The following is a 15264-nucleotide window of genomic DNA, read 5'->3' on the forward strand; positions in this document are numbered from 1 at the left end:
GAGAGAGAGAGAGAGAGAAGAAGCACTCCCTCAATGGGCCCTACTCAGGTCACGATCCTTTTGTCTCCTTTGCTCCTTCATCCCATCAGGATCCCCGGCAAATGTGCGCAAGCACTTGATATTTTTTCCAAGCCACCAGGGCTGGGACTTGAACCATGGTCAGCCACATGGGATGCAGCTCACACTACACAAGACTGAACCACTGGGTTCTGGGGATAGCCTCATTTGTTCTTAAAGTTATTAATACCCTGAAAAAGGGAAGAAAGTGGATTCTTTCCTTAAAAGTTCCAGAATGAACACAGCCATGCTGACACCTTAATTTTAGCCCCAAAACTTATCTCGAACTTCTAAGCCCCCAAACTGTAAAATAATAAATCTGGGTTGTTTAAAGCCACTATTATAGCAGAAATAGACAATGAATACAGATATGATTCCATACCAATAAAAGACAGATAGATGCCTATTCGCATCAGTTAACATTACAAAGAATATTTATAGATGCTTACATTCACCAAGTTCTAAATACATTGTTCATATTTATGTAAACTTTTAAATTCAAATATAACATAAATACAAAAGGTGTACCAATCCTAAATATGTGATTCAGTTAATATTCATAATATAAACACATTCATATAAAGAGAACCTAGATGAAGAAACAAGACATCATGAAGCTCCCTTGTATCCACTTTCAGAAACCACCTACCAGTCATTACCCAAGTATACTTTCTTTATATATAGCATATAACCACATATATCTTCACAGGGTATAACATTTCTTTTTACTGCACAATTATCATGCATATCAGTCAAGACAAAGACACTACTATACACATCAGCAGCAGCAAATAGCTCTTCTTTTTCTTTCCAGATTATTATTTTTCACTCTATATTTTTAAACATTCAATCACTATACATCATTTGGTTTATAAAGAGAATTTACCTAACATAGTATTCTCAGACCAATCCAGTTGAGAATACTATGCATGTTACCATCAACAGGTCATAAACCATTTCTGTGTCCCACAAATTTCATGCTTATTTGTTCTCGTGCTATTCTCTATGCTCTTCTCTTCTCCCCCACTCCCATTAGACACTGACTTCAGCATCCATAACTACTTTCACTGCTTTTATACCATCCAATATTTCAATCTATACCATAGGGTGGAGACAGTCGGTATATACTAAATGAATACATACAATATCTTTCTTTCATAGCCTGGCTTGGTTCACTCAGGAGTGAATCTTCCATATTCAACCACTTTTTATCAAATGTCTTGTTTTTTTTTGTTTTTTTGTTTTTTTTTTATGGCTGAGTAGTATTCCATAGAGTATATGTGCCACACTTTTTCGATCCATTCATCTGTTTGTAGACATTTGGGTTGGTTCCAAGTCTTAGCGATCGTGAATAATGCTGTAATAAACATTGATGTGCAAGCACTTTTGACTGAGCATTCTCCTGTCCTTTGGGTGTATACCCACCAGTAGGACTGCTGAATCAAATGGTAGTTCTATCTGAAGGTCTTTGAGAAACCTCCATATTGTTCTCCACAGTGGCTAAACCAATTTACGTTCCCACCAGCAGTGTAGGAGAGCTCCTCTTTCACCACAACCCCACCAACACTTATCACTTTCTGTATTTTTAATCTTAGCCATTCTAACAGGAGTTAGGTGGTATCTCATTGTGGTTTTGATCTGCATCTCCCTTATGATGACAGATGTTGAGCATTTCCTCATATGCTTTTTGGCTTTTTGTATATCTACCTTAGAGATATTTTTGTTCAGCTCATTTTCCCACCTTTTCACTGGGTTAATCAGTTTTTTTCCAGGTAAGCCACTTGAGTTCTCTGTGTATTCTGGTTATCAGTTCCTTATCGGAGGCATACTTTTCCAAAATGTTCTCCAATTCTGAGGGTTGTTGATTCACACACATTACAGTGTCTTTTACATGCAGAAACTTTTTAAAATTATTTATTTTTCATTTCATTTCCTTTTATACATTCAATCACATTATTTGTCTTACAAAATGGATATTTCAACAGGTACACAGCTCAAATGCAGATGACTTCTCTAAGGGCCTGTGCTTTACCTCTCCTATCAGTCTGGTGGATCTTGGGGTCTCTGTTCATTGCTTCTTCTTTTTTTTATTTTTCATTTCATTTCCTTTTATACATTCAATCACATTATTTGTCTTACAAAATGGATATTTCAACAGGTGAACATCTCTCCCCAACACAGTTGACAAAACCACAAAACATTAGAAACTTCTAAATCTGATATACTCCCACTTGTCTATTTTGGGAATTACTGCCTGTGGTTTGGGAGTCTTACTTAAGTCTTTGCTTACCCATATGTCCCCCAGAGGTTCCCCAGTGTTTTCCAGCAGTAATTTTATAATTTGAGGTCTTAGAGGTCTTAGGTTTGGATCTTTGATCCATTTTGAGTTGATTTTTGTTCATGGTGAAAGGTGGGAATGCAGTTTCATCTTTCTACAGATGGATACTATTTTTTCCAGCACCATTTACCAAAGATTTTACTTTTCACAATAGATTGACTAGTATCCTTTGTCAAAAATCAGTTGGCTGTAAACTCTGAGGTTTATTTCTGGGATCTCTATTCTATTCAATTGGCCCATTTGTCTTTTTTTGTACCAATACTATGCTGTTTTGATGATCACAGCTTTATAGTGTAGTTTGGGGTCAGGGAGTGAGATCCCACCCACTCCACTCTTTGTGCACAGGACTGCTTTGGTAATATGAGGTTTTTAATGATTCCAGACAAATTCTATGATTGCCTTTTCTAAATCTGTGAAGAATGACTCCAGTATTTTGATTGGTATTACATTAAATATGTAGTTTAATTTGGGTAGAATTGCCATTTTGGTTATATTAATTCTTCCAATCAAGGATCATGGGATGTCCTTCCACGTTTTTGGGTCCTTATCAATATCTTTTTTGAGACTTTCATAGCTTTTCATAGTTTTCTTTGTAAAAGTCTTTGACTTCCTTAGTTAGGTTTATTCCTAGGTATCTTACACATTTTGTGGCTATGGTAAAAAGGATTTCTTTCCAGATCTACTTTGTTCAACTTGTTGTTTGTATATAGAAATGGTATAGATCTTTTGGATGTTGATTTTGTATCCTGCCACTTTATTTATTTATTACTTCAAGAAGTTTTTTCAGGGAAACCTTTGGGTCTTCTAAGTATACCATTGTGTCATCTGCAAACAAAGATAGTTTCAACTCTTCCTTACCTATTTGAATGCCTTTTATATTACTCTCTTTTCTGATTGCATTGCCTAAGACTTCCAGTACTATATTAAAAAGCAGTAGAGAAAGGAGGCATCCTTGTCTGGTACCAGTTTTTAGTGGAAAAGATTTTAGCTTTTCCCATTCAATATGTTAGCTATAGGTTTTTCATAGATGGCTTTTATTTTGTTGAGAAATGGACCTTCCATACCAATCTTGCTGAGAGTTTTAATCATGAAGTATTGTTGTATTATCAGATCCTTTCTCTGCATCTATTGAAATGATCACATGGTTATCTTTCTTTCTATTGATATGGAGTATTATATTTATGGTCTTGCATATGTTGAACCACCCTTGCATCCCTGGAATAAAGCCTACCTGGTCATGATGAATAATCTTTCTTACATGTTGTATACAATTTGCAAATACCTTGTTGAGAATTTTTGAATCTATATGCATCATAGATACTGGTCTGTAGTTTTCCTTTTGTGTCATGTCTTTATTTGGTTTAAAACTGGGGATGATGGAGGCTTCATAAAATGAATTTGGAAGATTTCCTTCCTTTTGGATCTTTAGAAATAATTTAAGTAGAATGAGGGTTAACTCTTCCTTAAAAGTGTTGTAGAATTCAAATTTAAAGCCATCCAGACCTGGGCTTTTCTTTGTTGGGAAGTTACTTATTATTGATTCAATCGTGTGATTTGACATGGGTCTATTCTGGTTTTCTATGTCCTCCTGATTCAATCTTGGTATATTATATCCTTCTAGGGATTTGTCCATCTCCTCCATGCTCTGTTTGTTGGCATGCAGTTGCTCACAGTATCCTTAATGATGTTTTGTGTTTTTATTGTGTCTGTTTCATCACACACTTGATTTATCTGGTCTCTTTCATTTTTCGCATCAGTCTAGCTAATGGTGTATCAACCTTGTTAATCTTTTCAAAGAATCAACTTTTGCTTTCATTTATTTTCTATATAGTTCTTTTACTCTATTTCACTTATTTCTGCTCGAATCTTTATGATTTATTTTACCTGACATTTTGTGTGTGTGTGTGTGTGTGTGTTTGTTGTTGTTGTTTTTCCAGTTCCCTGAGGCATGATGTTAGTTTGTCTATTTGCCACCTTTCCATTTTTTTCTTCAGCACACTAATTGCTATGAATTTCCCTCTTATGACTGCTTTTGCTGTTTCCATTATATTTCATAGATCATGGAAACTCATGTACTCATTATTATTTGTTTCCATAATTTTTTTTATTTCAGACTTAACTTTTTCAGTAGTTAAGAAGGCATTCGAAAGTAGGTTGTTTGGTTTCCATGTATTTGTGTATTTTTGAGGATGTTTCTTGAAATTAATATCGAGCTCAAGTCCATCATGGTTAGAGAAGATGCCTTTGAATCTGTAAAGGCCTGATTTGTGTCCTATCATATGGTCAATCTTTGAAAATTTTCCATGCTAGGATGAGAAAAATGTATATTTTGTAGTCTTAGGGTGGAAAGTTCTATAGATATTTGTCAAGTCCATTTGATTTACAGTATGGTTTAGGTCCTGTATCTCTCTGCTTATTTCTTGTCTCAAAGATCTGTCTAAAGGAGATAATGAAGTGTTGAGATCTCCAACAACTATAGTGTTGTAATCTATCTCTCCTTTTATCTCCAGCATTCTTTCCTTCAAGTATTTAGGTGCTCCTGAGTTGGGTGCATAGATAGTTATAAGCATTATGTCTTCTTGATGAATTAGCCCATTTACTAGTATATAATGCCCTTCTTTGTCTCTTCTTACAGTCTTTGTCTTAAAGTCTATATTTTCTGAAATCAGTATCGCAATTCTAGCACTTTTTTTATTTCCATTTGAATGGAATATCTTTTTCCAACCCTTCACTTTTAGACTATGTGTGTCTTTATCCATAAGGTGTGTTTCTTGTAGGCAACAGATAAGAGGTTTTCTGGGTTTGGTTTTGTTTGTTTTTTATCCATTCAGGCAGTCTGTGTCTCTTGATCTAAGAATTTAATCCATTAATGTTCAGTGTTATTATCAATATTTCCAAACCTGTTCCTATCATCAAGTGAGCCATTTCCTTGTTTTGTTTTGTTTTGTTTTTTGGTTAGGTTTTGTTTTATTGTTGTTCTCTTATATCTGTCTGTCTGACTTTTTAGTTTTCCTGGTATAGCACTCCCTTAAGGACCTCTTGAAGAGCTGGTCTGGAGTTTGTAAATGCTTTCAGGTTTTGTTTATCTGAGAATGTTTTTTATCTCCCCCTCCCCCCAATGAAGGATAATCTTGCTGGGTATAGTATTCTCGGTTGAAATTGTTTTTCATTTAATGCGATGACACATGGATTCTGGCTTTTCACTACCTGTTGGGCTGGGAAGGAGAAGGAATCATGGCATTTTCTATTTGCTAACTTTAGTTCAAATTTTAATTCGTGAGGTTTATTTATACTGTTATGAGTGACTGTAAGTCACTGGTTTTCCTGGCTACACAGTATTCCATGGAATGACTATGCCATAATTTATTTATTTACAGACTACTAATAGGCATTTGGATAGTTTTTATTCCTACCTATGTATTTTGGTTCACAATTCCAGTGACTATTTAGAAGTGAAATTGCTAAGTCACGGCACACATATGTTCAGCTTCGGTAGCAACTACCAGTCATTCAAAGTCGTTCTAGCAATTTACAGTCTTACTAATAGTGTCTGAGAGTTCCATTTGTTGTATATCCCCACCAATACTTAGTAGTGACTCAGATATTTGGTTCAATTAAAGTTAAATTCTTCAGTCATTATGACCCTCCAGTTTTCAGCTTAAAATTTAAGAAAGGGCTAGCTGTAGCTGTGCAGGGGTTGCTCAGTGTTTCATAATGCCAAAGCCATATCAGAAGGATTAGAGTCCATGTGTTGAGGTCTTCCCATGCACAACAGACAAACATGCATGCCTGTTATTTTGGCAGGTAGCAAGATCAGGATGTGAAGACTCTACTAGGGGTAACTGCCTCTCTCCCTTTCGTATACTTTGTTTCTCTTACCTTTTTTTTTTTTTTTTTTCCAACAGGCACGTGCACTCACCAGAGAAAAACACATAGTAAGAAAGAGAGAGAGAGAGAGCACGAGCAGCCCCCCAACACACACACACACACTCACACACACACACAGAATGGACTCACTGAAATCTCTTCTTCTCTACCTCTCCATTCTGTTGAGATTTGGGGCACTCATGAATATGTGCCTGGTGTGTTCTTTAAGCAGTGGGGGCCGGGATTCAAACAGTCAAGTGGCATCTGGCTCCCCCAGTCACCAGGTCACAAGGCCAGCCTTCCCCCTCTGTCTCTCTGTTGCCTTCTCTCATGGAAGAAACGCCAAAATTAATTTATAAAAGGACAAAGGTTTATGAAACAAAAGTAAGGTTTAGCTTATTGTTTAAACTTTATAGAATGATATCTTAGACAAATTATGAATATTACTATGATTTTCTAATAAAGAAATCACTTTATTTCTCCTGTACTTATTAATAGCATTTTTGAAACCAGTATGAGTGGGAACAAATTCTCTGTTCATTGTGTGTATGTGTATGTTGTTATCTTTTTTTTTTTTTTTTTCTGCTCCTTGGGCCATACTGTTGATTTCCATTCTGAGATGCTACATGGTCTGAAAACTCTGGGGAAAAAAATCTGAATTAAGCACTTGAGCTTGGCAAGAATTAAATGTATTTAGGCACTTCCATATAATAAAGTATTGATCAGGAGCCTTGAACACAGGGTGTGCTAACATTTCAAACAAGATTATCATCCTTAGGGTATTGGATCTTCATTTTTAAGCATTCCATTCATGCTGAAGGAGAGGTAATTAGAAGATTTCCCATGAGTTGTAGCATTACAAAATATTTTTATGAAGTCAGTGTTGCATGGATCCTTTTTTTATCGTAATAGAAGCTGTAGTTTCAATAATTAGTATGCCTGCATTTCATGATTAGAAAATCAACTAATTATATTCCTATTTAAATGCAATATAGATATTTATAAACACTGGATCTTAACAAATTGGCTAAGGTTATTGTTCATTAGGCTAAAGAATCAATAAGCAACATCCCAGCTGTAATATCTCAATTGAAGACTTAGAATGCATTAAAATGACCACGACAAACAGGGTTTCTAACTATGATGGGTATGATTTAACTCTCTTACTGAAAATAATGAAAAGTAACAGATAAAATAAAAATATCAAAATCCTAAAAATATTTAAGGTCAGGAGACAGTGGGGTGGACCATGAGATGGCTTAATGGTTACACTGCTGGACTCCCATGTAGTTAACCACAGTTCGAATCCTGGACCCAGCTGCTTAAAACACACAGGGCATATGTGCATGCATGCCTAAAATCCTGAGAGAAGAATAGAGGAAAAGGGATTGAGGCGTGGCCATTTCCCGAGGGGATGATTTCTCGCTTTCTGTCTCCATCTCTCTCTCTGTCTCTCTAATGAGCACACATGCCCTAGAGCAAAAATCTCTCTCTAAAATGAAAAAATGAAAAAAAAAAGACAGTGGGGAACCTTCAGAGATACTTCTGCCTGACAATATTAAGCAGTGAGTTGAAGAGAACATTGCAGCAGGGGACTGATTATGGGAAGGAAGAATTTACTAATGACACAAACACAGGGCTCAAGGGGCACTAGTGGGGCCACAGAAGCAGAGGTCAGGTCCAGGTCCTCCCAGTGCATTTGAGACTCCCTTTACAATGAGCAGGGTACCTGTGGAGAACGGGTTACACTCCTAAAGTAAGGAAAAAACAGATCTTGTCACCAGCCCCTCTACATACATTTATGCTCCTTTGGGCTGTCATACGAAGTGACAATGTTAGACCTACGTTCTCAGGTATTTGCAGACAGGGTATAAACGATGCCAGTATCCCAACCGGTAGGGTCCTTAAGTGACTGGGAGAAAAACACTAGAAGTCTTTCTAGAAGAAGGAACATCCATATAGTTTCAGAGAATGCCCACAAATGGATTTCGAGGCCCATAACCAGAAAGGATCAAACAATAATCAAGCCTTGGGGTCAACAAGTGTTGTGGTAGTTAAGGCACTGAACTCCCACATGGCTGACCCCAGTTTGAGTCCCAGACCAGGTGGCTTGCTTTCTCACTTTTCCTCTCTCCCTCTCTCTGGTGAACACTTGTGTCCTATAGCAAAACTTAAGAAAATTATAATAAATAAAATAAATAAATACTTTTTAAAAATAATCAGGCCTTCAAGAAAACAAGATGACTTGAGCATGAACAAGAGAGACACTACAGACAAAACTCACACTTTCATAGACTTCTGATAGCAGAATTATCAGACATATGTAGAACAACTATATTTAACGAATGTATTGATAAGTAAATAAATCTCAAACTGGAAAATATCTACAGGGAACAGGAAACTACAAAAAACAAAATGAGGCTGACGCTGTACTGCAGCGTCATTCAGATGCTGCGTATAGAAGTCAGATCCCACATGGCGAACTGAGGTTCAAGTCCCCACTCACTGGTTTCACACTGGGCTCTCAAGCAGGATGGAAAATTCAGGAAAAAAAAAAAAAAGATTGCAGTATGACCAGATGTCACTGAGGGATGCTTCCTGTCCCCTTCTCTTTCATGCTCTCTCTCACTCACATATGTGCCCTCTGGCATTTATATATATATATGTATGTGTGTGTGTGTGTATATATATATATATACACACACACATATATATGTACATATATATGCACACATATATATACATATACATATACGTGTGTGTGTGTGTGTGTGTGTGTAGATTTGGGGAAAAAACAGTAATAACAGAACTTCTACAATGCAAAAAAATTTAACTACTATAGTTGGCATTAGGATTAACAGAATAGAAGACACAAATAAAGCAAATGAAATCTTTCAGAATATAACATTGAAAGAGAAAAAGATGGAACACACAAAAAGACCACAAGAAATGTTAAAAAAAAAAAAAATCCAATGAGAAAGGTTAAAGTACCAGTGATCTTAATTGCTGAAGAGGTAGAACAAAGGAAAGAAAGAACATACAGAGATAATAGCACAGTTTTCCAGATTGATGAAAAAGAACTACCCACAGATTCATAAGGCACAAAGAATCCTAAACAGAATGAATAGAAAAAGAAATTCACATTTAATTACACCATCGTGAATCTATAGAAAACCAATGGCCATCCTTCCCCCCAAAAAAAAAAATTTTAGAAGGATACAAGTAATTACACCATCGTGAATCTATAGAAAACCAAAGGCCATCCTTCCCCAAAAAAAAAATTTTAGAAGAATACAAGGAACAGAAAGAAATTATGTTCAGAGGAAAACTAAATAATACCTGTCTTTTCAATACCAACGATTCACAAAATAAGATAATGAAATAGTATCTGCAGAGTGCTAAACAATAACAGAAAAAATAAACACCAACCTCGAATTTAATAGCCAGCAAAAACAGCCCTCAAGAAATAAAGACTGTATCAGACAGAAAGTTTGCACATCCAAATTAAAGAACCCTGTAAAGAATATATTTTGATCAGAAAATAAATGAAGACAAGTAGAAAGAGTGGGAAGGAAAAAAAAAGTAGTAAAAACATGGAGAAATGAAAATGGACACTAACTACAATAAAGTAGGATAAAGTAGGATGATGTGGGCGAGTGGATTTTTAAGAAAGAGAAACAAGGGGCCAGCAGGTGGCACAGGAGTTAAGGTGCTGGACTCATACAGTGCTGACCACAGTTCGAGTCTTGGACCTAGCGAATAGAAAATCACGCTGGGCACGTGTGTTCATGCACAGAGCTCCAAGAGAAAAATGGAGGAGGAGGGATTGTGGCATGGCCATCCCCCTGGAGGATGATTTCTTACTTTCCCTCTCACTGTCTCTGGTCTCTGTCTCTCTCTGGAGAAAACATATGCCCTTTGGCAAAGAGAGAGAGAGACAGAGACAGAGACAGAGAGACAGAAACAAGATACACAAATCATCTGATAACAGTAACATACATATATTCTTTTTTTGAGAGAGATTTTTTCGCTATAGGGCACGTGCGCTCACCAGACAGACAGAGAGAGACATAGAGACAGAAAGCGAGAAGTCACCCCCCAGGGGGGATGGTCACGCCACAATCCCTTCTCCTCCATTCTCCTCTCGGGATCTTGGGCACGCACGCACACGCGCCCGGCGTGAGTTTTAAGTCACCGGGTCCGGGATGCGAACCGCGGTCGACTATGTGGGAGTCCAGCGACATAGCCATTACGCTAACTGCTGGTTCCCAACATACATATATTCTGAGGGAACTAAATGGAGTTACACAGGCTGAGTACATACATTGTTAGAGACAAATTTTATTTTAAGGTCACCTTTTCAACAATGAGTTAATATATACAATGTAAATTTTAGAGTGAACAGTAAAAGAACAGAAGGATATAAATACCAACTTTACACAGAGAAAACAATGAAAAAAGTCAATAGGACAAAAAGGTGAAGGTGGAATAAAAGAAAATAGGGATGATGGAAAGTCTGAAAGAATGCAGAATGAACCAAGTATACTAACAATTACAGTGTAAACGGAATACATGCTGCAGTTAAAAGTCAAAAACTGAACAAGCATGTACTTTTTAAAATTGTTTTACGATGGCCTACCCACTGAGGCACAAGAACACAAGTGCCCAACAAGGCTAGAAGCTACTTTGCAAATCTCAGATTTGGATCCCCAGGTTGGCTTGAAAATAACCAGGCAAGTAACTCTTGGAGGAGCTGGAGAGGGAGGGAGGGGGAGGGAGAGAGGGAGGAGTGGGTGAAAGGGTTTGGGTATGGAGGAGGAGTGGAAAAGAATAACATAAAAAATAAATTCTAGAATTCAGTCTTACAATGGTACCTTTGGGAGTCTCAAGTATCAAAAAATAATTTTTTGCCTTCATATTTCTTCTTTTAAATAATTTTTTTTTTTTGGAGAGATTTTCACTATAGGGCGCGTGCGCTCGCCAGACAGAGAGAGACATAGAGACAGAAAGCAAGAAATCACCCCCCAGAGGGGATGGTCACGCAACAATCCCTTCTCCTCCATTCTCCTATCGGGATCTTGGGCACACACGCACACGCGCCCGGCGTGAGTTCTAAGCCACCGGGTGCAGGACACGAACCGCGGTCGACTACATGGGAGTCCAGCGACATAGCCATTACGCTAACTGCTGGTTCCCAATCATTTTAATCTCTAAATTCAGGCCTTCGATTCACTACCATTACAGGCAATTCACAAGTCGTATGTGACTGTTCTCTAAAACTCTGCCTATAGGGCTAGCTGTCTGCTATGTAAAAACATTTTCATATCAAAACCTCTGTTGGGCTAAACCTAGGACGTCCATACAATCTATTATCCAAAAGTAAGCACCGTTGTTTGGTTCCCTCTATCACAATACTAATGCTTCAGTGGGTAGGGCAGGGAGGGAGAAAGAAACATCAAGAAGGAAAGGACAGGACCGCAGGTCTGCTCTGTCGCTGCTGCTAGGAACAGCTTCTTCTGACAAAACTCGATACTACTCAGCGCACTGCAGCCTCAGATCTCTTCCTACCTGGCTTCTCTTCTGAAGAGGCTTTCTGCAAAGAGATTTTCCTCCCTCCCCTAAGGTCAGCACCCAGCTCATCGAAGGACCACCCTACGGCAAGGTGCTCATATGGCAGTGATTCTCTCTCCCAGAGGACATAGGTCAGTAAGCAGCTGATGGGCATCGTAACTGAGGGTGCCAAGGGCATTCAGAGGGTAAGGGAGGGACACTGCTGAACACCCTGCAACACACAGGACAGCTCCCACAGCAAAGCACTGTCTACCCAAAAATGCCCACAGTGTTGAGACTGGAAAACCCTGCCCTATGGGTTTGAACTATTGGCTCTAATAAATAATCAAGCAAAAGGTAAGAAGGAGCAGGCTGTGGAGCCAGATGATACAACTCTCGGCATGGGTGGCCTAGGTGCCAGGTTCGCATCACGTACCTCTCAGAGTTGCTACGTGTGCGCACGTGCCAAAGATCAGGGCTGGCTGGGCCCGGGGTTGGAACACAGCATCGAGACCCTGCTCGGGGCTCTAGTTCTCTATTTCTCTGTCCCTTGCTCACAGGAAAAAGAGAGTACGAGGAGAACAAAGGAGAAAGGATTTGGCATGGCCAGCCCCTCTGGGGGTGATTTCTCACTTTCCCTGTCTCTCTCTGGTGAGCACACAAGCCCTATGGCAAAAAAAAAAAAAAAAATCTTAAAAGAGAAAAAAAGAAGAAATAAACTTAACTAAAAAGAAAAGGAAAAAAAAAAAGGAGTAGGCTGGAAGAAAGGGATGGACTAGGAGGAAAAGAGAATAACAAAGAAAGATCTCAAGAAAGTCAACAAAGAGGAAATAGATTTTCTAGGTTCATCCTGCCAGGGAGCGATCTTTTCTAAATGGTTATTTCACACAGAAAATGCCTAAATATATATAAACTAAGTCTCTATATACACAATTGCCAAGTCAACAAATGATTAAAAAAAAGGGACTTTTTTCAAAAGCTGCCAGAACTGACCGTAGAGCGGTAGTCTTTCAGTAAAACAGGATACTGTATTATTGCCTCAAAGGCCGACAACGTAATCTTGATAAATTCCTCCGACGCTGCCGAGCCTAGGAATACAATTCACTGTTACAGGTGTTCGCTTATACCCTCAACATCACAATATTGAAGTACCTGAATGTCATAAAATGCCCCATGGTCTACTCACCTATGGCTCCATCTATGTTAGTTTCTCCTGAGTCTACCGATTTAATATGACCCTGAAAAAAATAAAATGTCTAATAAATAGAGGTTCTAAGTTAACTCTGAAATATACATGGTTAATGTTTTATCCCAAACTATACTTGTTGTTCTTAATGACATAGCTCATGGAAGATATTAAATACGCTACAGATTTTATAAACGCTATAATCATAGCTTTAAAATATGATTATATTCAATTCTGTACATAAATCATAAAATATAATCATTTCTTTCAATTGTCAGAAGGCACATGTATGAGACAGAGAAGGAGAGAAAGGGAGGGAAAGCACCCCCAATGGGGCATGGTCGTGCCACGACCCCTTCTCCTCTCTTTCTTCATCCTGTCAGGATTTGGGGATGCATGTACGCACACTGAGCATGGTTTTCAAGCTCCCCGGGGCAGGCTTACCACAATAAGCCATGTGGGATCCAGCTTCCCTTAAACACTAGGCTACAGGACTGGCCTATCATTTTTAAATATGAAAATCATTATCAAGGGACCAGCGGATGGCATAATGTTGCGTTGCTAGACTCCCACATAGCCAACCGCAGTTCAAGTCCTGGACCTGGTGGCTTAAAACTCATGTTGAGCATGTGTAAGTGCATGCCCAAAATCCCAAGAGGAGAATGGAGGAGAAAATGACTGTCATGACCATTCCCCCTAGGGGGTGATTTCTTACTTTCTGTCTCTCTGGTGAGCAAATGTGCCCTATAGCAAAAATCCTCTTTAAAAAAAAAAAAATCACTATCACTAAGATTTAATGTTGGGATAAATCCAATAGCATAAAACAGGTTGAACATATCTCTAATATGAAAACTCAGAATCTGAAATGCTCCAAAATATGAACCTTTCTGAGCACTGACAAGACACCACCAAGGAAAAATGTCATGCCACATCTGACCACATGGAACAGTCACGGTCAAAACACAGACACAGCCCAGTCACGTTAGCACACCCTGGATGCTTCTGCAGGGCTGCTGAGGCCACATGGGAGACCCCGGTTCAGTTCCCAGCCAGCCCTAAAAAACTGGGCACTAGAGTGGATGCTGTAGTCCCAGCTGCTAGGGAGGTTGAATCAGAAGGATTGTGACAGAGCTAGACCCTGTCTAAAACGTACATAGACATGAGCACGTGTGCACATACACAAACACCCCCTACTACAAAAAAAAAGGAAAGAGAGCCAACATAGTTTACTCAGCTTATTAGGGACAGAAAACAAAAAAAGACCCTCATCCACCCTGCCCATGTCAGGGGTGATGCTGACTTGCCAAATGATCAGAGACCGTCTGCAGGTGTGGCTGAGACAGTGACATCTTAGCTTTAGCTCAATGTTTTTCCCACGTACAAAATTATTTAAAATATGGCATAAAGAGGGCAGCAGTTGGCATAATGGCTATGTCCCTGGACTCCCATGTAGTCAACTGCGGTTCGAGTCCCGGACCCGGTGGCTTAAACTCACACTGGGCATGTGTGCATGTGGGCTCAAGATCCCAAGAGGAGAATGGAGGAGAAGGGATTGCGGCGTGGCCATCCCCCTGGGGGATGATTTCTCACTTTCTGTCTCTCTGTCTTTCTTTGTCTTTCTGGCGAGTACACGCACCCTATAGCAAAAACCTCTCCAAAAACCTCTCCAAAGTTAAGAAAAAGGGGGGGGGGGGATAAAATTAACTTCACCTACGTGTATAAGGTATATGTGAAACATAAATAAATTTCATGTTTAGATTTGGGTCCCCTCTCCAATATATCTCATTAGGTATATGTAAATATTCCAAAATTCAGGGGGAAAAAAATCTAATTGACTTCTAGTCTCAAGCATTTCAGATATGGAAACTCAACCTGTATAAGGACTTGCATTAGTGTGAATGATTCATTTATCCCTAGCGATTTCCAATGCTGTGCCACACTTAAATACTTTCTTACTGTCTTGGAAGTGAGAACAACACCTCACCAGGTAAGAGAGCTGTCTCAAAGGGAGGTCAAGCCTTAGCTACCCTGAACTTCATCAAGATGCAGCTGTTTAGTTCTCAAGGACTGTCTTCAGATTTCACCACCGTTTCTAGTTTCTCAGAGATACCTCCGACTCGAAACCCTTTTTCAGGCTTCCACACACCACGCTCTTGCTTCCTCTGCAGGAAGCCCCACAGAGCTGTCTAAGAGGCAGGCCTGGGCTGTGAGCTGTCTGAGGCCTCAGCGCCCAGGGCAAGCCAACTCCCCAGTCCCCAGGCAAAGG

The 15264-nt window shown here is 39.0% G+C and overlaps 1 protein-coding gene across 2 annotated transcripts in view; it reads right to left on the reverse strand.

Annotated features, from left to right (window-relative positions):
- Positions 1–15264, reverse strand: part of ULK4 (unc-51 like kinase 4) — a 685490-nt gene that overhangs the window by 444456 nt on the left and 225770 nt on the right. For both annotated transcript variants that reach the window (XM_027774534.1, XM_006155390.3), the window contains 2 exons: positions 12999–13050; positions 12806–12900 (listed from right to left, as the gene is read on the reverse strand). In XM_027774534.1, the coding sequence (XP_027630335.1) occupies positions 12806–12900; positions 12999–13050 (147 nt within the window). The remainder of the gene's footprint in view (positions 1–12805; positions 12901–12998; positions 13051–15264) is intronic.

Source organism: Tupaia chinensis, unplaced genomic scaffold (genome assembly GCF_000334495.1).
Source record: "Tupaia chinensis unplaced genomic scaffold, TupChi_1.0 Scaffold000451_2, whole genome shotgun sequence".
NCBI classification, from domain to species: Eukaryota; Metazoa; Chordata; class Mammalia; order Scandentia; family Tupaiidae; genus Tupaia; species Tupaia belangeri.